At 46.8% G+C, this 21,207-nt stretch overlaps 1 protein-coding gene across 10 annotated transcripts in view; it reads right to left on the bottom strand.

The window, feature by feature from the left end:
• The window catches only part of ZNF8 (zinc finger protein 8), a 38,671-nt gene that overhangs the window by 16,735 nt on the left and 729 nt on the right, over nt 1–21,207 (bottom strand). Inside the window, exons 2-7 of one of the 10 annotated variants that reach the window (XM_073888971.1) lie at nt 18,201–18,309; nt 16,654–17,249; nt 13,109–13,201; nt 11,180–11,306; nt 10,792–10,875; nt 5,506–7,530 (exon numbers count right to left, since the gene is read on the bottom strand). In XM_073888971.1, the coding sequence (XP_073745072.1) occupies nt 5,573–7,530; nt 10,792–10,875; nt 11,180–11,306; nt 13,109–13,153 (2,214 nt within the window). In that variant the 5' untranslated portion in view covers nt 13,154–13,201; nt 16,654–17,249; nt 18,201–18,309 and the 3' untranslated portion in view covers nt 5,506–5,572. Of the gene's footprint in view, nt 7,531–10,791; nt 10,876–11,179; nt 11,307–13,108; nt 13,205–14,726; nt 15,293–16,653; nt 17,250–18,200; nt 18,310–21,207 lie in introns of those variants that run through there. The other 9 variants (XM_073888973.1, XM_073888976.1, XM_073888974.1 and 6 more) reach the window with 9 other exon arrangements.

The raw sequence follows: 21,207 nt of genomic DNA, 5'->3' as shown, positions 1-21,207 counted from the left end.
GACGCTTGACGACTGAGCCACCCAGGCGCCCCTGGCAACTTGGCTTTTAGAGTGTTGTCTGTACCCCAACTGAATAAGGATGTCTCACTGTACCTAGACTATGCAAACAATGTGATTTGCACTGAGCACCTGCTTTTTCCAGGAGTCTGGAATTTGGTCCATGCTAGACAGAAGTGCCTACTTACCTGATCCTCAGTGAGCTTTGTATGACCCTCTCAGGGGAGGGGCAGCATTGCAAGCCTGCACGTAGATTCCCCCCCACTTTCCCTGTCTTTCCCCTTACGGTCCAACTGTGCATCCTTGCTGCCTCAGTCTAATAAATCTTAGCTGTGAGTACAATGATATGCTGAGTCCCATGAATTCGTCTAGAAATCTCTGGATGTGGGGGTGGCCTTGTGGGCCCCCAACAATTCCACTGCTATTTGTTCAAAATTATGCATAGGATTATTTTGATACCTGTATTCTGAAAAGGGGAAGGGAGGATGGATTTGTTTCTTGTTAAAAGGAGCCTCTGGGTCACATGTAATAGATGTGGTATCACTTAGAGTTTTTCTAAGAAAAAAAAAAAGCCACAAATTTAAATGAAACCAACAAAGATAAAACAGATACATGGATATACAATTTTGAGATTACTCTTTACAAAATGTTAAGAAAACAAAACAAAAAAATGTTAAGAAAAAAATAGGGGTGCCTCTGTGGCTCAGTTGGTGGAGCATGCGACTCTTGATCTCGGGGTTGTGAGTTTGTGCCCATTGGGTGTAGAGATTACTTTAAAATCTTTAAAAGACAAAACAAAACACACACACACGCACAAAAAAAAAAAAACCCAAGATGTTAAGAAAAAAATAGAAAGTGTATTTGAACTATGCAAATATCTAGAAACCCCCTTAGCCTGACCAAGTGGACTCTCTGAAGATGGGCCCAGGAACGTGCAATTCTAACCACTCCTCTCAGGTGGGTCTTATGCATGTTTCAGTCAGAAACCACTGGCCTCTGGGTATGGGAATCATTTGGGTGGAAAGGTCTCAGGTTCTTCTTTCTTTCTTTTTTAAAGATTTTATTTATTTGACAGAACGAGACACAGCGAGAGAGGGAACACAAGCAGGGGGAGCTGGAGCGGGAGAAGCAGGCCTCCCGAGGAGCAGGACCCTGGGATCATGACCTGAGCCGAAGGCAGACGCTTAATGACTGAGCCGCCCAGGTGCCCCTCAGGTTCCTATTTCAAATGAGCCCACTTCCTGGGTCCTATGAGCCTCAGGTTTCTCACTTGGGAGGAGGTAGAATACCTATCAGAGCAGGGCCTACGCACTGGTTGCATATACAGCAGCAGCTGCACCCTTCCCTCCCCTATCCCTTCATCTCCATCTTCTTCCAGTTCCCACTGGGCTCAGTCTCTAGGCACACACAACCGCTAAGCCTCTGCGTGGAGTCCCCACTATGGAAAAAGGGACCTGAGGACACTGTGGCATCACACACATCTTCCGTACCTGAGTCTCTAGCAGTGCCTCCATTGAATGGAGGCCACACTCATGACTTGCTGGCATGCAGACACCTCTCAGATGTTTGGTCAAAAGAATTGTCAAACAACGTGCACTTTGCTGGATCTGTTGGGCAGGTTCTTCCTCCCATGCTCTGGCATCTCTTGAGAGCTATGCAGTAACACTGGTGCAGGCAGCAATCAGGACCAACGATCCAATCAGGAAGCAAGTCCCCACCTGTTCTGTGTGGGCTGCCCTAGCCAAGATATTTTCCATCTCAACTTCAGGGTCTCATATGAATCACGAGAGCTTTATTACTTAAAGGGTTTTATGACAGATACCAGGTAACTGCCAGAGTGACCTTGGGGGACGTACATTCAGTACTTGGTTATGCAAATTCACACAACTGTCTTTCTCCATCTTGTCTCAGGACACCAGCACCTCTCCAGGTCTCCACTCTTGGGGGCCTTCTGACTGGTATTAAGGCTTCTGGAAAGTCAAGTCTTAAAAGACTAAGCCACCCCACTTTGGTACCAGGGACTTCTAAGAAATCAAGGAGCCTTCCTGCCCTTCTGGATAAAGTCTAATTGGCCAAACAGAAAAGTCTGACATCGTTTTTTTTTGTGCTCTTGTTTTTTAAATTGTCAATCTATTATAGCAACACTGAATCAAAAGAAAGAAAACTGTATATAATCCCACAAATCAATTGCAGATGTCCTCATGTACTGTTGTTTTGCTCACCTATAGGTACATATTGGAAATAATTTGTTACCCAAATAAGTAGTGTACCACCAGGGAATGAGTTACTACTGAAGGTATAAAAAGAAAACCAGTGATCTCCTGCCCCACCCTACCCAACAGTCACACATCCCATCAACTTTTAACTGTTTCTATTCCAGTTCCTCCTGAGGCCATCTCTGTTATTCTGATCATTTTTTTTTTTTTTTAAGATTTTCTTTATTTGACAGAGAGAGAGACACGAGAGAGGGAACACAAGCAGGGGGAGTGGGAGAGGGAGAGGCAGGCTTCCCGTGGAGCAGGGAGCCCGATGCGGGGCTCAATCCCAGGACCCTGGGATCGTGACCTGAGCCGAAGGCAGAGGCTTAACCGACTGAGCCACCCAGGCGCCCCTGTAATTCTGACCTTTATGGCCTATAGACTTTACTGACTTCCTGCTCTGATAAGGAATGTAGATTTGGCTCCCACTGTTGCTCCTCTATTTGCTTCCAATTTCTGTCATAGTACCATTTTATGCTCTAATTTTGGTCTCCTAAATAACCTATGTATCATATTATAGTCAAGAGGCTGCTTCCTAAGATGAGGATACAGGGATACTCCTCCCCCGACGATGTCTCTTCCCCTTCTACTTTACAACAGCTAGAGACCATACCATTACTGTTAGTGACAGTGCTGGGAACATCATACTCTTGCCATTATGAAATCCTCATGTCACAGCTCTGGCTTTCCTCCTTAAAAAAAGCAAAAAAACACAAAAACTCAGCACCTACTGTTTGTATCGTATCTATGTAAATACTGTTCAGTGAAGGGCCGATCAAAACAATCTGATTATATATCCCCCCTCTTTTATTCCAATTTCAGGAGTCCTTTGCCTCTTCTAAGAAGTATTAGCATCAGGGTCAAATACATGCATCTCAGGGCACCTGGGTGGCTCAACCGGTTAAGCATCTGACTCTTGGTTTCAGCTCAAGTTGTGATCTCAGGGTCGTTAGCACAGCACCGGGCTCTGCGCTCAGCACGGAGTCGGCTTGAGATTGTCTCCCTCTCCCTCTGCCTGACCCTCTTGCCCTCTCGCTAAAAAAACCAATCTTAAAAAGAGCATCTTTATTTTTCACTTGCAATTATTTTTTGACTCACTCTTAGAATAAAACTTTTAAATATCTGGTTCCCCAAATATCTGTTCTCTTTGGGGCTGGCTTCTGTTTTACGTTTTTTTTTTTTTTCGTGTTGAAGGCTTTCCTCATCTTTCACACCTTGGCTCCCATACATATCGAAGAGGCTATCAGAGAAGATGGGAAGTTCAAATAGGTGGATGAGACCAGTTTAATGGCATGCTTTGCTAGAGGGTGAAAAGTACAAGAACCAGCTGTTAGGGTGAAGGTCCTCAGGATGCTCAAATAAGGCAGTCCTTGTTCCGGAACATAATCCACCAAATTCCCTAGTCCCCCAGACTATTTTTAGTACATAACTTCCTTCCTATTTTCTGCTTACCAACAGCCAGATACTCACTGTAAGACAAGAAAAATAGGGGAGAAGGGAGAGAGAATTTGTAGTTTCATAGACAGATCTTCAGTTAACCGCAGCACCCCCCCACCCCACCCCGTTGTACAGCTGTGCGAGGGAGCGGTGGCCTGTACTGCTGCAGCCCTCTCTTCACACGATCCCGGCTTCAGCCTTTCCACTCCACATCTCCAGGTGATGCTCTCATACCTCCTTTCACCTTGCTCAAATTTGCAGTTATGGCCTCTCCCACTTTCTTCACCACTGTTGATTTACACTTCAGCCTTGGTTTTGAACATGCTGCTGAGCTTTTTTATTCTTTTTTAAAGATTTTATTTGACAGAGACAGACACAGCGAGAGAGGGAACACAAGCAGGGGGAGTGGGAGAGGGAGAAGCAGGCTTCCCACTGAGCAAGGAGCCCGACGCAGGGCTCGATCCCAGGACCCTGGGATCATGACCTGAGCCGAAGGCAGACGCTTAACCACTGAGCCACCCAGGTGCCCCTGAGCTGCCTTTTTTTTTTTTTTTAAAGATTTTTTATTTATTTATTGAGAGAGAGAATGGTAGAGAGTATGAGAGGGAAGGGGAGAAGCAGAACCCCCGCTGAGCAGGGAGCCCGATGCGGGACTCAATCCCAGGACTCCAGGATCATGACCTGAGCCGAAGGCAGTCGCTCAACCAACTGAGCCACCCAGGCGCCCCTGAGCTGCCTTTCTTAACCAACCATCTGTGTATATGTTTTTTATGTGATTATAACATTTTGTGTATATACTACATTGGGTTCTGTTTTCACTTCACTTGGTACTTTCCATATTGCTATATCCCCAGCTCTGATTATAGTCAACCTAACTGAGCAACAAAGTTAAATTAAGAGCACAATGGAGTCCTTGATATATTCAGAGTCTACTTTTAATTCCAATTAGGACCAATTTCAGAAGACTTTTCATCCTCAGTCCTCCAATTTGTTAACCGCTGTTTTACATTGGCTGGCTTTGTATCTCATCACTCAACACCAACTTCGTCATGCAAAGATTTCTTCTTAGATTGAGTGTTCGGGGCTTTGCATCAAGAATATCTTCCAGTCTAAAAAAATAAAATAAAATAAGAGCATATCTTCCAGTCCACTATTTCTAGGAATGTGTTACAGGAACAATGTCTGATTAAGTTTGGGTGGTTGTTTACACTAGAAAGATTATTTGGTGGGTATAGCTACATACTGAATTTCCGAACTCCTGCTGAGAGCTTGACAAAGTTTTAAATCAGTGGTATGTTCATAGCTTCTCATCTAAATGCAGACATAAACACATTTTAATGTACATACAAATTACTTGTGCTGCTTTTGGGAACTGCATGCTCCTGGGTTTTACTGCCAGAGAATCTGATTTAGTAGATCAAGGTAAGCTTGGTAATGTGCAGTTTCAAGAACACTCAGAGCAAATCTGATGCATGTGATCATTAGACCACACTGAGAGTCATACCTTTGTCAGCTGATGTCTAATAAAGGTTTGGCAGTGAGCCTCTCCATCTTCATTATTCAACTTTCTCCCATGAGTTTTTAAAATTTTTATTGTTACGTTAATCACTATACATTCACATCATTAGTTTTTGATGTAGTGTTCCATGATTCATTGTTTGTGCATAACACCCAGTGCTCCACGCAGAACGTGCCCTCTTTAATACCCATCACCAGGCTAACCCATCCCCCCACCCCCCTCCCCTCTAGAACCTCTGTTTTTCAGAGTCCATCGCCTCTCATGGTTCATCTCCCCCTCCAATTTCCCCCCCTTCATTCTTCCCCTCCTGCTCTCTTTTTCTTCTTCTTCTTCTTTCTTAACATATATTGCATTATTTGTTTCAGAGGTATCTCCCATGAGTTTTTTCATGTTGAATAAGGGATGTATTATAACTGAAAACCTTCCCACATTCATTACATTCGTAGGGTTTTTCTCCAGTATGAATTCTCCGATGCCTAGTAAGCTGAGATCGCTGACTAAAGGCCTTTTCACAATGATTACATTCATAAGGTTTCTCGCCAGTGTGTGTTCTCTCGTGCTTTGTAAGCGTTGACCGATCATTAAAGGCTTTTCCACAGTCAATACATTCATAGGGCTTTTCTCCAGTATGTGTTCTCTGATGTTCAATAAGGCGTGACCTCTGACTGAAGGCTTTAACACACATGTTACACTGATAGGGCTTGTCTCCAATGTGTGTTCTTTGATGCACAACGAGTGGAGACCTCTGGCTGAAAGCTTTTCCACAATGACTGCACTCATAAGGTTTCTCTCCAGTATGGGTTCGCTGATGCACAACAAGCTGTGATCGCTGCCGAAAAGATTTCCCGCAGTTATTACATTCATATGGTTTCTCTCCAGAATGAATTCTCTGATGTGAAAGAAGGTGAGAGCTCCCAGTAAAGGCTTTCCCACACTGATTACATTCAAAAGGTTTCTCTCCAGTATGAGTTCTCTGATGCTCAATAAGGTGAGAGCTCCCAGTGAAAGCTTTATCACACTGATTGCATTTATATGGCTTCTCTCCAGTGTGAATTCGCAGATGTCTAATAAGTTGAGTGCTTCGAATGAAGGACTTTCCACACTGGTTACATTTATAGGGTTTCTCTCCAGTGTGAGTCCTTTTATGTGAAACAAAGTCAGAGCTCTGGCTGAAGGACTTTCCACAATGAGGACACTCATAAGGTTTCTCTCCAGTATGAATTCTTTGATGTACAATAAGGTTAGAGTTCCACCCGAAAGATTTTCCACATTCATGACATTTATATGGTTTTTCTCCAGTGTGAGTTCGCTGATGCCTAGTAAGTTTGGAACTCTGGGTGAAGGATTTCCCACACTGGTTACATTCATAGGGCTTTTCTCCAGTGTGGGTTCTCTGGTGTACGACGAGGTCATAGCTCTGGCTGAAAGACTTCCCACACTGAGTACATTCATAGGGCTTTTCCCCAGTGTGTGTTCTCTGGTGTACAACAAGCTTAGAGGCACAGCTGAAAGACTTCCCACACTGACTGCATGCATGTGGCTTCTTTCCTGTCCGAACGATGTCACAGTCAGTAAAAGACGAGGCTGTGTGGAAGGCATTACGTTCCTCCTGACATCTCAACGGTGCTTCTCTAGGATCACTTACTTTGGTTTGTACAAGGCATTCGTCACGCTCACCCTGACATTCTCTAAAATGCACTGGCTTGTGTTCATTCAGAGACATGCTATGATTAACAATGTTCCCATAGTCTGTACAGTTATTGTTGTTCTCTGCTGAAAAAAGTCTATTATGAAATCGAAGGGAGGTACCACAGTTGAAAGAGTCACTACTGACAGTATATTCATAAGGCTTTTTATTTCTCATTTCAACATTTCCGAGTTTTTTCAAATAAATGCTCTGACAGAAGGCTCTAGCACTTTGGTGATTTTCATAGGGCTTCCGATCAGCCCAGCCTTTCTCATGATTAATGAAACCTGAATTCTGTTCCAACTTTTTAACATGTGAGTCAAGAGTATGGACATGTGTTCTTGTGGGTAATACTGGAGGCAGAAGGCTTATACTCAAATAACTTCCCCCGAGGTCATGCTCACAATGTTCTCCTTGAGCAAACAGTGTCTCTGAGGTAAGTACCATTTGACTCAAAGAGTCCTCCTGGTGCTCCTTTAGCTGATTCCTCCAATCCTGCCTTTCTCCTAATGACACCAACCAGGGGCCTTCTTCCCGTATGCAGTGTTTCATTGCTATGTGGTGGAATGGTTCTTCCACAGCAAAATCCTCTTTGGAAGCTGACTCTTTCTTTTCAAATGTATTCTTCCAGTCTGAAAGAAACCCAGTATACCTGAATTACTGGAGATGTATTAGAGGGGGAGGATGGGATGAAGGAGACCACCAAGTATGAGAGGTATCTCTGGGTCTGTTTCTAATCCATGGATTGTAATTTCATGCAGGATATAAAAAAAAAGGAGATGGATCAGCAAACAGGGTATCAGCGATAAAATGTAAAAAAAAGCAAAGATAATGAAGAGGTGACCCAGGAGGACTGGTCCCCAAAGAGGGAGAAGAGGAATTAAGAATAAGTAGGTAAAGATTAAAGGAGGGATCCACAAAAGAATTGGACCTAAAGGTATATAGCCTTCAATAATCACAAAGATATCTACATTCTAATTGCTGGTACCTGTGAATATGGTACCTGATTTGGAAAAAGGGTCTTTGCAGATGCATAAATTAAGGAAACTGAGATAGGGAGAGTATCTGTGTGGACCCTGAATGTCACCAGAAGTGTCCTTATAAGGGGGAGGTAGAGATTTGATATAGAGGTGATATGAACACAGAACAAAGAGATTTGAAGATGTTGGCCTTAAAGACTGAAGTGATGTGGGCATAAGGCAAGGAATGCTGCAGCTACCAGAAGCTGGAAGAGGCAAGGAACTGATTTCCTCCTGGACCCTTCCAAGGGAGCATCATGACTCTAAACCTTGATTTCAGCCCAATGGTATTGATTTCAGGTTTCTGGCCTCCAGAACTGTGGGAGAATCAATTCATGTTGTTTTAAGCCACACAACTGGAAATCTCTTACAGCAGCCAAAGGAAATTAATACAGGAGCCTAACTGGTACCTCAACCTAGATTACTGACCCCAAATCTTAGTCTATCTATTTTCTGATTCTGGATCTTGAAACAGGATCCCAAACACCAACACTGACTTAATATTCTTAACATACCATTTCTACTATTTCTTCCAGGCTACCCACAGAAGAAAAGCTCTTTAACCACTCTGTAACCAATGCCACAGACTTCCCAGAAAGGACTGTAGTACTCGAAGCAGTAGCTGGCCAGGGTGGGCTGCAATTGGGCTTCACTAACTAGCAACTTCCAAAGCTCATTTTCCTTGATGGTAAGCCAGGAATAAAAATCCTTAGTTTACAAGGTTTACTTTGATGCACAAATGAACCGATATGTGAGTCCCACAGGGTGCCTGGCCTGCAGTGCACTGTTAGCACATGGTACCATTGATATGGCCACCCTTGTTATTGTTCTAACAGGGATTCCTCCCTCTGTTGAAACACTGGGCCTCTAATGAGTGGTACAGGTACAGTGGTACAGGTTCCCAGCTCAGGACCTTTCCTGGGTCCTCCAAGATTCCCCCTTTACTTGTCATTCTTCCCGTTTCAGTCGTGTAGCCACCCACGTCTAGTACTATCGGGGCCTCTGAGCAAGTCCCCATGCTTCACTCTCCATGTCTGCTAAGGACACAAGGATCCTCTGTTTGGTAAAATATTAACTACACTCTGTGGCCCTCCTTTGACTTCCAGGAGGACATTTCCCTCTTGGACAAAGTCCTTATCTGAGCCCAACACCCTCCACCACCAACACTGTTCTCCTTCCCAAGATTCTGCTGTGTTTCCAAGATTCCACTGGTGTTGCCTTGGAATCCCTGATGATGAGAACTTTTTCGAATGAAACAATGACCCAATGACAGGGAGTGAAAGGGTATTTGGAGACAGGAAGAAGGAAAGAAGTCTTTGGGGGGCTAAGATGTGTCCAAGTTGTGCCTGGTCATTGGAAACTGGGCAAAGGAGGTCAGACATTTTATACAGTGTCTCCGCCAAAATTGCAAAATGAGGAAAACAGACTGTATGGATCAGCTAGATATCTATGATAGATGAGAAGAAAGACACTGCCCATAAACTGAATCAGAATGGCATCATTTGAAGGACCAAGGACAAGTAAAATTAGGTGACACTTCAGAGGAAAAAATAACAGAGGCTGTAGGTGAGAGTTACAGGGTAAGAAAGAGCAGGAACACACAAGATAAACCAAACACCTCTGGCTAGGGGAACGTCAGAAGGTGGTGTGAAGGACACACATGATGTTTACTACTAACTGAAAGCAGCCAGTTAAGAAAGGCCACATACTGCATGATTCCAACTACAGGACATTCTGGAAAAGGTAAAACTAGAAAGAGTAAAATAACCAGTGGTTTCCAGGAGTTAGGGTAGAGGGAGGGAAAAACAGGTGGAGCACAAAGGATATTTAGGGCAATGGAACTACTTTGCATGATACTATAATGATGGAGATATGGCATTATACATTTACCCAAACCCGCAGAACGTACAACACCAAGAGTGACCCTAACGTAAACTATTGATCTCTATTGGTAATGTGTGGATACAGCTTCACCCATTGTAACAAATATACCACAGAATACAAAGTATTAATAACAGAGCAAACTCTGTGTGTGTGGTGGGAAAGGGTGATTATAGGAACTCTGTACTTTCTGCTCAACTTTCAGTAAACATAAAACTGCTCTAATAAATAAAATTTATTAATGAAAACAAAACAACAAAATCAGAAGCAGCCCAATTAGTTGGGGTGATGAACATGTTCTAAAACTGATTAATGTGATAGATGCACATGCTGTGAATATACTAAAATCCTTTGCATACTTTAAGTGAATGAATCGTATGGCATGTGAATTGTATCTCGATACAGCTATTAAAGAAAAAAAAAAAAGAAGCGTTCCAGTCAGGCTGAGGACATATAAGGAGGTGGACCTATGGGATGAGAAGAGATGGGAGAACAAGTCCAAGAACTGATTTAGTAGGAACCCCTCTGGAAGGAATAGGTCCTTGCCATTTCCTAGGGTGCACAAGTTCTCACCACACCTCTGGATCATCTAGAAGTTGTAGGAATGTCCACCATAGAGAAGGGATGGACACCAAAGTACAGGGGAAAGACCAGGTGTGATGGGGAGACCTGAGGAGCTGCTGCCCTGCGTGGAAGTCAGGGTGAGGGACCAAAGAAAAGGGGGGCACAAGGACCTGGGAATAGATGAAGAAGCTGAGGGGTGAAGATCAAAGGGAAGATGGGAACAGAAATGAACCCACACATGAGGAATGTTGGGACAACTGTGACATGTGTTTTTCATGGCCTGGGGACAGAGGGACAAGCCTATGTGGGTGAGAATGTGGTTGCCTTGGATGCAAGGAGCTCCGTGCTCCTCCTCCCCTCCTCAGACCCAGGGTCCTGCAGGAAACAATCTCACCACGTTGACTCACCAGCTCTCTGGACTGCACTCACCTCGGGGAGGTCCCTGTCCTGCCCTCCACGGGTCTTGTCCTTGCTCCAGCCAGCTGATCACAGCCGGTTTGGAAAGCAGAAGCCCTGGTCAATGGGGGAGAAACACAGGACTTTGTGCTCTGCCTAGAGGAGGAGAACTGTGTCCTCTGGCCCAGCCCTCGGTCCCTGGGGTCAGACGTGGGTGGATTAGGAGGGCCCTCCACATCCCAAGGAAACTCCCAGCAAAACGCTTGGCTCTTTTCAGACAGAATGAGTGGCAATATTCAGGACCTGTATCTCAAAGGAATTTCTGGAATACTCTGGTGCAGCCTAGGCAGACCCTTAAGAAGAGCCAGAGCTTTGAGTCCCTGAAGCAGAAAACTGCTGTGATGGGCAGAGTTCGTCTTACCCAGAGAGACCAGGTGGCTGCAGGTCTCCAGAGTCACGCTGCGGTACAGTCTCCTCTGGGCCAGATCCAGCTGTCCCCACTCCTCCTGCGTGAAGGTCACAGCCACATCCTTGAAGCTCACAGGTGGCTGAAACATCACCTGTGTTACCATGGGGCTCCGCCTCCCCAGTGAGGAAGTCGGGTTAGGGGGATGGGGCAGCACTGGGAGGGAGAGGATGTGGGCTCAAGATGACATCTGTGAGCACTAATGGGGTTCCCACCTTTGGGATCAGACACGGACCCAGTCCCATGGTGTTTTCACTTCCCTCTGAGTGTCTCATCTATCACTGGTCACACTAGTGCTTCTGATTTTTTTTGTAGTACGAAACAACAGGAACCCCACTCGGAGATCCCTACCCCTAGCTTCTCTACAAAAATCACAGATTTGAAGCCAAAGAGCTTGTTCTAAATCAGGGATCAGCAAACTTTGGCCCACAGGACAAATCAGGGCTATGGTATATATACATATATATATATGTATGTTTATTTATTTCTAAGATTTTATTTATTTATTTGACAGAGAGAGACATAGTGAGAGAGGGAACACAAGCAGGGAGGAAAAGGCTTCCCGCAGAGCAGGGAGCCTGATGAGGGGCTCAATTGCCAGACCCTGGGATCATGACCTGAGCCAAAGGCAGACGCTTAACAACTGAGCCACCCAGGCGCCCCAAGGGCTATGGTATGTTTTTAGAAGGCTAATGCCATGAGCTGAATTGTTTCCCCTCAACCTCACATGTTGAGGGCCTACCCCCCAAAGTGACTGTATTTGGAGACAGGGCCTTTATAGAAGTAATTAAGGCTAATGGAAGTCATAGGGCAGGGCTCTCATGCGATAGAATTGGTACCCTTATGAGCGGAAGAGGTGACACCAGGGGCCTTGCTCCCTATCACGTGAGGATCCAGAGAAGGTGCCATCTGCAGGCCAGGAAGAGAGTCCCCACTAGAATGCAACACTGCTGGCACCTTCATCTTGGATTTCCAGTTTCCAGAACTTTGAGAAGATAAAAACGTCTGTTGCTTAACACCACCCAGTGGTATTTTGTTATGGCAGCACAAATGGACTAACACAGGTAAGAACTGAATTTTACATTTTTAAAGGACTATGTGAATAAAGAATGAGACAAAGACTGTGTGTGGCCCACAGAGCCTAAAATAGTTCCTACCTGGCCCTTCACAGAAAGCACTGGGTCAAGCCTGCTCTCAAAGGCTGAGAGGCAAACAGCCATGTGTCCTGGCCTTGGGGAGCCAGGCCTGAGTTGGCATCTCAGCTTCACGACTTACCTGATGGACACCTGGACACATCCCTGAACTCCTCTAGCATGAGCTGCCCTCCCTCATGAAGACAGCCCCCTGCATCAGGGAGTCTCACAGGACACGAGGGGAAGTAACCCCCTGGCACCCAGGAAGCACAAAGACAATGTGTGTGGTGTTGTGATGCTAAATGAGGCCAGGGACCCACCCCTTACCCCACTATGTGCTGCACTGTGAGCCATCTAAGGGCATCTGTGGCACTTTAAGGGGACACTCTTAGCTGCCCTCATGAGTAGTCTTAGTGAGGGTCAAGGGTCCAGGGTGGCTGAATGGAATATGGAGGCTTAGTTCTGCCCATCCTCAAGACCCTGCTGTGCAGCCATCACAAAGAGTCTGAGCCAGAGACCTGTCCCAGGGAACCAGGTGTGGAAGACTCACGTTCAGTCTGGTCCTAGGAGCTCCTGGCTCATCCATACAGAGTAGGTGCTTTATCTACAGAGAGCCTTTGGCTTTCACATGAAGGCACAGGGCAGCATTACAGTGCTCTCATGTGCTAGCCCGAGGAGGTGGGTGCTATTCCTGGACCCATTTTTATAGCTAAGGAGACTGAGGCAAAGAGAGAAAAGGTCTCTAACTCACCTGGGATGGGACCGCACTGAGAATGTTCTTCCATTTCCTCCTCATACCTGAAGAAGCTGTCGTGAGCAGGGCAGAGGTCCTCAGGAGGCAGGGCTGGTGAAGCAGGAAACAATCAGGAATTCAGCCCCACCTCAGTAAGCCCACATGACTGAGCCCTCTCTCAACCCCAGACAAAGGAGAGGGCTGCCAGTGCCATTTGAGGAACATTCCCTTAGGGTATGAGGAGTTGGTAGACAGGGCTCTGACCAAGTGCCTTAAAAAGTCCAAGGCCCTGGGCACCTGGGTGGCTCAGTTGGTTAAGCAACTGCCTTCGGCTCAGGTCATGATCCTGGAGTCCCTGGATCGAGTCCCGCATCGGGCTCCCTGCTCGGCAGGGAGTCTGCTTCTCCCTCTGACCCTCCCCCCTCATGTGCTCTCTCTCTCTCTCTCATTCTCTCTGTCTCAAATAAATAAAAATGAAATCTTTAAAAAAAAAAAAAAAAGTCCAAGGCCCTGAGGTCAGCTGTGGCAGCCAAGCCAGTTTTCCAGATGTGGAATGGGCCAGCCTGCCCAGATCTGAGCCTAGGGATGGACCTGGGCTACCCCAGGCTCAAGGAAAATGCCCAGGCACATGTGGCTATATCTGAACTGCAAGCCCACAGATACACAGCCATTCCTCAACACCCAAACAATGGACTGGCCAGTTTTTCCTGTCATTTCAAGAGACTAAATCGGGGGAGGTAGAAGCAGAGAGTTAAGACAACTGTACAATTTTAAAATATCCCAATGAAACATCAGCTGATCACTCAAGAAAACTGTACAATTTTTGAATACCAGTGAAACATGATCTGGCTTCAAAAAAAAAAGAAAAGATGCACCATTTTTTAAGTATCACAGTAAAACATCAGCTAGTTTCCAAAAATGGGGTTGGAGGGCTGGGGACAAGGAGGGTGAAAATCCCCAAGAGGACAGCGAAGAGCACTCTGTGGGAGGGTGCTGTCCCAGGTGCGCACTCCCCAAGCCACCGTGAAGGTGCAGGGTGCTGCCCCGCTGTGTGTGGGGGGCACATCTATCGTCCGATACTTTACTGTGTCATTGCTTCCCATACTCTACTTATGTAACAGCTTGGCCGCAGTCATGTGACTGTCCCACTGAGACAGCCAGACAAAAATCCTGCCGCATCTTGCCTTAAACCCTTCCCCATATTTACCTCCTGCTCGCCCACTTGTATCAAAAGCACATCTACACCGGTGTGCACACACATACCATCTATCTAGTCACTGGTCATTCCAGACGACCCAACATTCCAGAGATGTATGCTGCATTTGTTCATATGGAGCTACTGCTCACTCTGCCAGATGGCAACTTTCATTGGTACGGTGCCATCCAGGTCACAAAGAACCTTGGACCCTCACCCCCTTGAAACAGAACAGGTATCCTGTGGGCTGGAAGCCCAGGGAAACCCAGGCCTCTCATTCGTTGCTTCCAGGAGGCAGACACTTGCTGATCTCCCAGGACTGAATGCTAGCATTTTTCTTATTCTACTTTATAAAACCCATTTCCCTGGAGAATCAAGAATCAAGTCACATATCAGGGTAAGTGTGCTCTCTCCATGCCTCACGTTTTTGGCAGTTCTCACCTTTCCTTCAAATGTTTGGGTCAGTTCCTCAACCAGTGTCATCTCCTCTTTGAGCTTGTCCAGGTGCTGGGGTTTCTCTTAGGTCCTGAGCTCCCTGGAGAGCGTGTTGGGGGCCACTCCTGGCCAGAGCCAGCAGGCGCATAGTGCTTACAGATGGGCCAGGACCTCAACACTTGCAGCTGCTAAAACCACAAAACCCCAGAGGCAGCTTCCCACTGTGCTCTCTCGTTTCCAAGACAATCTGTTTTGAGAACTCTACTGCTTCCAACACAGCCGGGGTCTGAGAACTCCTTTCCCAAACTTAATTCTGCAGACACTCTTTTCTGGCCATCACCTTCATGGTGGGTCCCAGTCTCTCTTTGTCACACAAACCTAACATCCTTCAGGCAAAATGAGCACTCAAGTCCTCCGAGAATCACTATAAAAAGGAGAGTGCTGGGCTACCTGAGCGGCTCAGTTAAGCATCCTACTCTTGATTTCAGTTCAGGTCATGATCTCGGGGTCGTGAGACTGAGCACCGCCGTCAAGCCTATGCCTTGGGCTCCGCGCTGGGTGTGGAGCCTGCTTAAGATTCTTTCTCTCCCTCACCTTCTGTTCCCTCCCCTCCCTCCCCCTGCATGCACTCTCTAAAAATAAATAATAAACTTTTAAGCAAGCAAGCAAATAAATAAACAAATAAATAAATAGAGGAGCGTGCTGAGTAGCCAGTTCACCATTGAAGCAGAAGACAATGGCTTCAAAATGCAGGGTTATCTCTTAGCTTGGCACTCAGGCCAGTACAGATGAGGCAGCAATAACCATGCAAGAAATGGAATCCAGAATGATTAGAATAGCTGTCAAATAAAAAATTTTTTTGGGGGGGGAGGGGGAAACATTTGTATCCCACTAAAAAACGTTTAAAGCAGAACATAAGTCTGTGACAAAATGTTCAACTTTCAACTTTTAGAGCTGGTGTACACATTTACCTGACTCCCAGCATTAACTTAAAAGAACAGAACCACCCCATACCAAAAAAAGTAAAAGTTCCATCCATCCACAATGACGCTGGTATGTCCACACTGTCCACAGCACACACCTAATACAGTGAGTGTACATAACAGGTTGACTCAGCAGGCCTGGGTGGTCCATGCCCCACACATTCCAAAGAAAGGCCTATTCCCTGACCAGCTGCTGGGAGGTTACCTCTGAGTCCCTGGGGAGAGCCTACCTGATAAAATGTCTGTTTGCTTGGGGACACCCCTGCAAAGTGAGTCTCAGGCTCAACTAAAGGACAAGGCCACAAAGAGAAACATCTCTAGGAAGTGTGAGAAAGTTGGCCCTTTCTGTACAGCAGTGGTTCTCAACTGGGAGCAGATCAAGGGACATCTGGCAATGTCTGAAGATGTGTGGTTGTCACAACTTGCAGCGGGCTGAGTAGAAGAGGCAGTACTCAACATTTCCCCTACCAGAGGATGACTCCGCTTCCAACATCAATACTGCCAAGGTTGAGAAACTGCTCTACAAGGGCAAGGCTGTGCCCCAGGAGCACCAGGACTCTTCAGCTCTGGGCCAATCTCACAGATTAGTAGAGCTGCAGAAAATCTGGCTCACTCAGCCCTCTTTATTTTCATCATCTTCTCTTTCTGAGTAAGATGGAAAACTCAGAAGCTACTTAGGACAGAAATGATGGCAAACTACTTTGAGGACACTCACCTCTCACTCACCGGAAAGAGAACCCACACAAAAGGCTGTCGCACACCAGGATGCCACTAAACCTGTGTCTACACCATCCTTTCGTCTGACCATGGCACAGGGCACCTGTCTCAGCTGATCCCCCCTTTGCAATGATTAGGGTTTTGCAAAATTTTTGACCATGTCTGTGGTTGGTTGACTAACGGCCCCCCAAAGATTTCCATGTGCTAGTCCCCAGAACTTGTGAATATGTTACCTTGCAGGCAAAAGTGACTCTGGAAACGTGATTTAGTTCAGAATCTTGAGATGGGGAGATTATCCCGGATTTTCTGGTGGGCCTGATGTCAACACAATGATCCTGATAAAGAGGGAGGTAGGAGGGTCAGGGATGGAGGTGATGGCAAAGTAGAGGCTCCTGCACCACAAACCTACACATCGTCTCTAGGCGATGCACTGCAGACCACTCACGTATGTACTTCCTAACCTGGAAATGTTTGACTCTCTGATCTTCACATGTGTACTGAGAATACAGGAGGTTGAGTTGGGACACTTGAAGTCCTTCTTGACCTCTCCTTCACTCTCACTTGTCACATTCAGTTACAAAGACCCAGGGTCCCCAAGTTTCAAATATCATGTAACTCTCCACACCGTTGGTCTCTGATGTCTGGCCTAGCAATTGCTTTTTGCTTGGCTTACTGGAGAAGATCCGACTGGGTCCTATGGCCTGTCTTTCCCCTTTCTCCCAGCAAGCCACAGGGGCCACGGTAGATTGCAGCTTCTGTCACTGTGTGCAGCTTCCCACTGTCCTCAGGTTAAAGTTCAAATTCCTCCACAAGCTCTGGAAGTTACTTCCTGGATTAAAAGTACACACATGGAGCGCTGGTTCAGACAGTGAGTTGGGAAAAACCCAGTCTTTTCTCCCGAGTTTCTCCTTTACGCCAATATTCCTAACACTTCTGACCCTTCTGCTCACCAAATGTGTGGGTTTTTTCCCCATACCAAACACTTCTCTGTGACACCAGATCTCAACTCAGATCTCACTGGTTAAGGGCTCACTTCCACAAGACTGCCCCACCCACTTCAGATGCCAATCACAAGGAGCAGGTCCCCAAGTTACCCACAACTTCTGACTTAGCTACAAATTGAAGATTCCCATGACCTCCTCCTCCTTGGATCCAATTATTTGCTGGAGTGGCTCATAGAACTCAAGGGAACATATACATCTGCCAGTTTATTAAAGTATATGATAAAGGATACAGACGAACAACTAGATAAAGAGATACATGGGGTGAGGTCCGTGAGTTTCCCGAGTGCAGGAGTTGGGGTGTCACCTTCCAGGAATGTGGATGTCCCTCTGCCCCTCCCTCAACTCATGCTTGTTCTCTCCCTCTCTCACTCTATTTGACAGAGAGAGACACAGCAAGAGAAGGAACACAAGCAGGGGGAGTGGGAGAGGGAGAAGCAGGCTCCCGCGGAGCAGGGAGCCCAATGCGGGGCTCGATCCCAGGACTCCGGGATCATGACCTGAGCCATAGGCAAATGCTTAACGACTGAGCCACCCAGGCGCCCCTAAATAAATAAAATCTTTAAAAAAAAACCAACAAAAACAAAAGACATGCAAGAGACACAGCAGGGACAAAAAGCAGCACTGATATCTCTATGAATGAGCAGAAAGTAAAGCAAAGTGTTGGTGGATGTGGGTGGGGTCTGGTTTCTGCAGCATCGGAGTATGAGCCGTGCTCTAGGCTGGGCTCTGCCAGAGCAATGGCCTTAATCTTAAATCAGAGCCACAGTCCCCCTTACCTTACTTGCTGACAAATCGGCAGACAAACCCTTCTATGGATGAGCAAGCTGCTTGCCTGGTGTATTAGTTTCCTGTGGCTGCTGTAACAAACTGCCACAAGCACAGTACCTTAAAACAACAGAAACTTATTCTCTTACGGTTCTGGAGGCCACAAGCTTTTCTGCTGCTGCTTTTCTTATTTATTGCTTTTTTATCTCTGTGATTTGTTCTGAGAAATGGGTAAGCTGAGACTTTAAAACCTCCAGGAGAGCCTTCTTAAGTCATCATTTTCTTTTAAAAAAGTCAACAATAGATAAATGCAAAGGGTCTGAATAGCCAAAGCACAAACAAGGGAACAAACATTCAGGAAGCTGCCCTGCCTCACCAGAAAGGAAAACTGAAATGTGGTGACAAGAGCTATTGTGAAGGGAATTTGTTACAAATGCAAAGCAATTCTAACAACAGCCAATGCATAACAACAGTCTGAATTATCAAGAGTCTGACTGCAGGAATCCCATCATAAAAAGACAGAACAGGGGTACCTGGGTGGCTCAGATGGTTAAGCGTCTGCCTTTGCCTCAGGTCATGATCCCAGGACCCTGCTCAGCGGGAAGCCTGCTTCTCCCTCTCCCACTCCTTCTGCTTGTGTTCCCTCTCTCGCTGTGTCTCTCTGTGTAAAAAAAAAAAAAAAATTAAAAAAAAAAAAAAAGAACAAGTTTTAAATATGAAGATATTGATAAAATGATAGTTAAAAAAAAAAAAAAAAAGGATGTGGCCTAAACTTTAGTGCACTATCACTAAGAGAAAGTCATTTTTTAGGGATAAAAGTTGGGCTGTAGGAAGATATAATAATCTTGACTATTCATTTGCCCAACAGATACTATAGCAAAAATAGAAAGCAAAAACTTGGTAACATAAAGATGAGAAAAACTACATGGAAAACATCAACCTACATTTTATTTTTTATTTTATTTTTTAAAATTTATTGTCAGAGAGAGAGAGAAAGCATAGCAGGGGAAGCAGCAGGAAGAGGGAGAAGCAGGCTCCCTGCTGAGCAAGGAGCCAGATGTGGGACTCGATTCCAGGACCCTGGGATCATGACCTGAGAGGCAGGCAGACGCTTAACCGACTGAGCCACCCAGGCGTCCCACGTCAACCTACATTTTAGAATTTGACTGATTAAGAAGACAAATTAGAATACAAAATAAAATTTATATAAATTTAAATTAAAATATAATGTCAATATGAATTGTATATAGAGTTATTTATTTACACACTTGTGCGCTAGATAGAACTGTTTGGTTTGCCCGGGGAAAATTAACCGTATTGTCCCCATTTTGTGGATGAGGCAACTGAGGCGGAAAGAGCTTGAATAAAACGTAGTCAAGGCCTAATGGCTGAGGACTAGGAAGCCAGGAGCTCTACAGCCCACTGCCTTGAGCGCACTGCCATCCTGGTTCTCTGCCTCTCCCTCTGGTACACCCTTGCCCAGCCCGCTGCCCCTGCCCTCTTTCTTGAATCCTCCATCAAGGACCCACCTCTCAGCCTCTCTCTCAGGAGCTCTGCACAATCTGCCTCAGGCTACTGGCCACCCTCCCTGCCTGACCCTGAGGGTTTTTGAGTCCTAGGTGGTATGAGACCATCTCTATTGCACCCACAGCAACCAACCAATCCAGGTTCTCACTCACCCTTCCTGCCCCTCTCACTATTATCTGATCTGTGCAGATGAAACTGCCTCTTAATTCACTCCGATCAATGGCCGTAGACGTCACCACCTTCCTGGCACACAGACCCCTCTAAGCCCCCACCGTCCCAAATGGCGCCCTTCAATTTCTCAGGGGAGAGATTTTCCTTCGGCTCAAGTAAACCCTCCTGCATCCCATGCCCCGCCCCCACCCCCGCAGCGACTTCCGAGCTCCGGTTCCTCACAGCTAGGCCCTCAGAGCAGCCAACACGCCAGCGCCCCGTCTTCACCCTGTCCACCCTCTCTCTGGCCTCTCACTCCTGAACACACACACTACAAAGGTACAGCACACGCAGGAAGGCCGACCAAGATCTCACTCCTGAACACACACACACACAAAGGTACAGCACACGCAGGAAGGCCGACCAAGATCTCACTCCTGAACACACACACACAAAGGTACAGCACACGCAGGAAGGCCGACCAAGATTCTCCGCCCGCCTGCCTTGTTCTGACACTGCTGCCCAGCCCTGGGCGGCCTCCTACTGCCTGTGGCCACTTGCACCCTCCCAGCCTCCCCTTCCTTGTCTGGAGGAATCTGAGGGCAAGCGCTGGGAAAGCCACTCCGCAGTCAAAGTCCCAGCTCCACCACTCGCCGCTGTAGCCCCCAGTTCTTAAACAGACCCTAACGTCCCCAGGCCTCCGCTTCTTCTTCCGTAGACATCCGGGAGAAGAGCTGGCCTGGCGGCGTGCTGCTGCTGCGATTAGAGCTGCACTTATGGAGCTTAATGTCACACTGACACAGGACACAGGACATGCAGTCACACCTGTTACACTTGAACATGGAAGTCCCCTTCTATTCCCCACGCCGGCCCCGAGGAGGGGCTGGTGTGGCGGGGTCCCTCGCTCCGCAGGGCAGGGCGCAGGCTGCTTTCTCCTTCCTTTTCCAGTTTGCTCTTTCCCTGCCGGGGGGGGGGGGGGGTCACGTGCTGCCCCAGGCTTCGGGTTCAGCCCAGACCTCCCTGCCACTGCCACTCCCTCTCCTATTTCCAGCCCTACATCGCACGGACTCCTCAAGTCAACACAGCTGGGTGACCGGGAATTCCGTGACCTCCCTCCCGCCTCCTCGCTGCAAGCGGGACTCAGGCTTCTCCTCAGCCACTCCCGCTCCCTTCGCATTCTCTCTGGCACTGAGCTATCGCTACAGCCAGATGCGCCCCGAAACGCCACTCGAAGCCCTCACGCACAGGGCAGCTTCACGCCCCGGCTCCTTGCCCCTCCAGCCCCTCCCGGCCCGCCCCTCACACGCGGGATCAACGAACACAACCGACCCTCCAGCCCCT

This window comes from Callorhinus ursinus, unplaced genomic scaffold (assembly GCF_003265705.2).
Source record: "Callorhinus ursinus isolate GAN/ISIS: 27379988/994484 unplaced genomic scaffold, GSC_fseal_2.0 scaffold100, whole genome shotgun sequence".
Lineage (NCBI taxonomy): Eukaryota > Metazoa > Chordata > Mammalia > Carnivora > Otariidae > Callorhinus > Callorhinus ursinus.
Note: the sequence above shows the minus strand (reverse complement) of the source record. Positions and strands in the feature narration are given on the sequence as shown.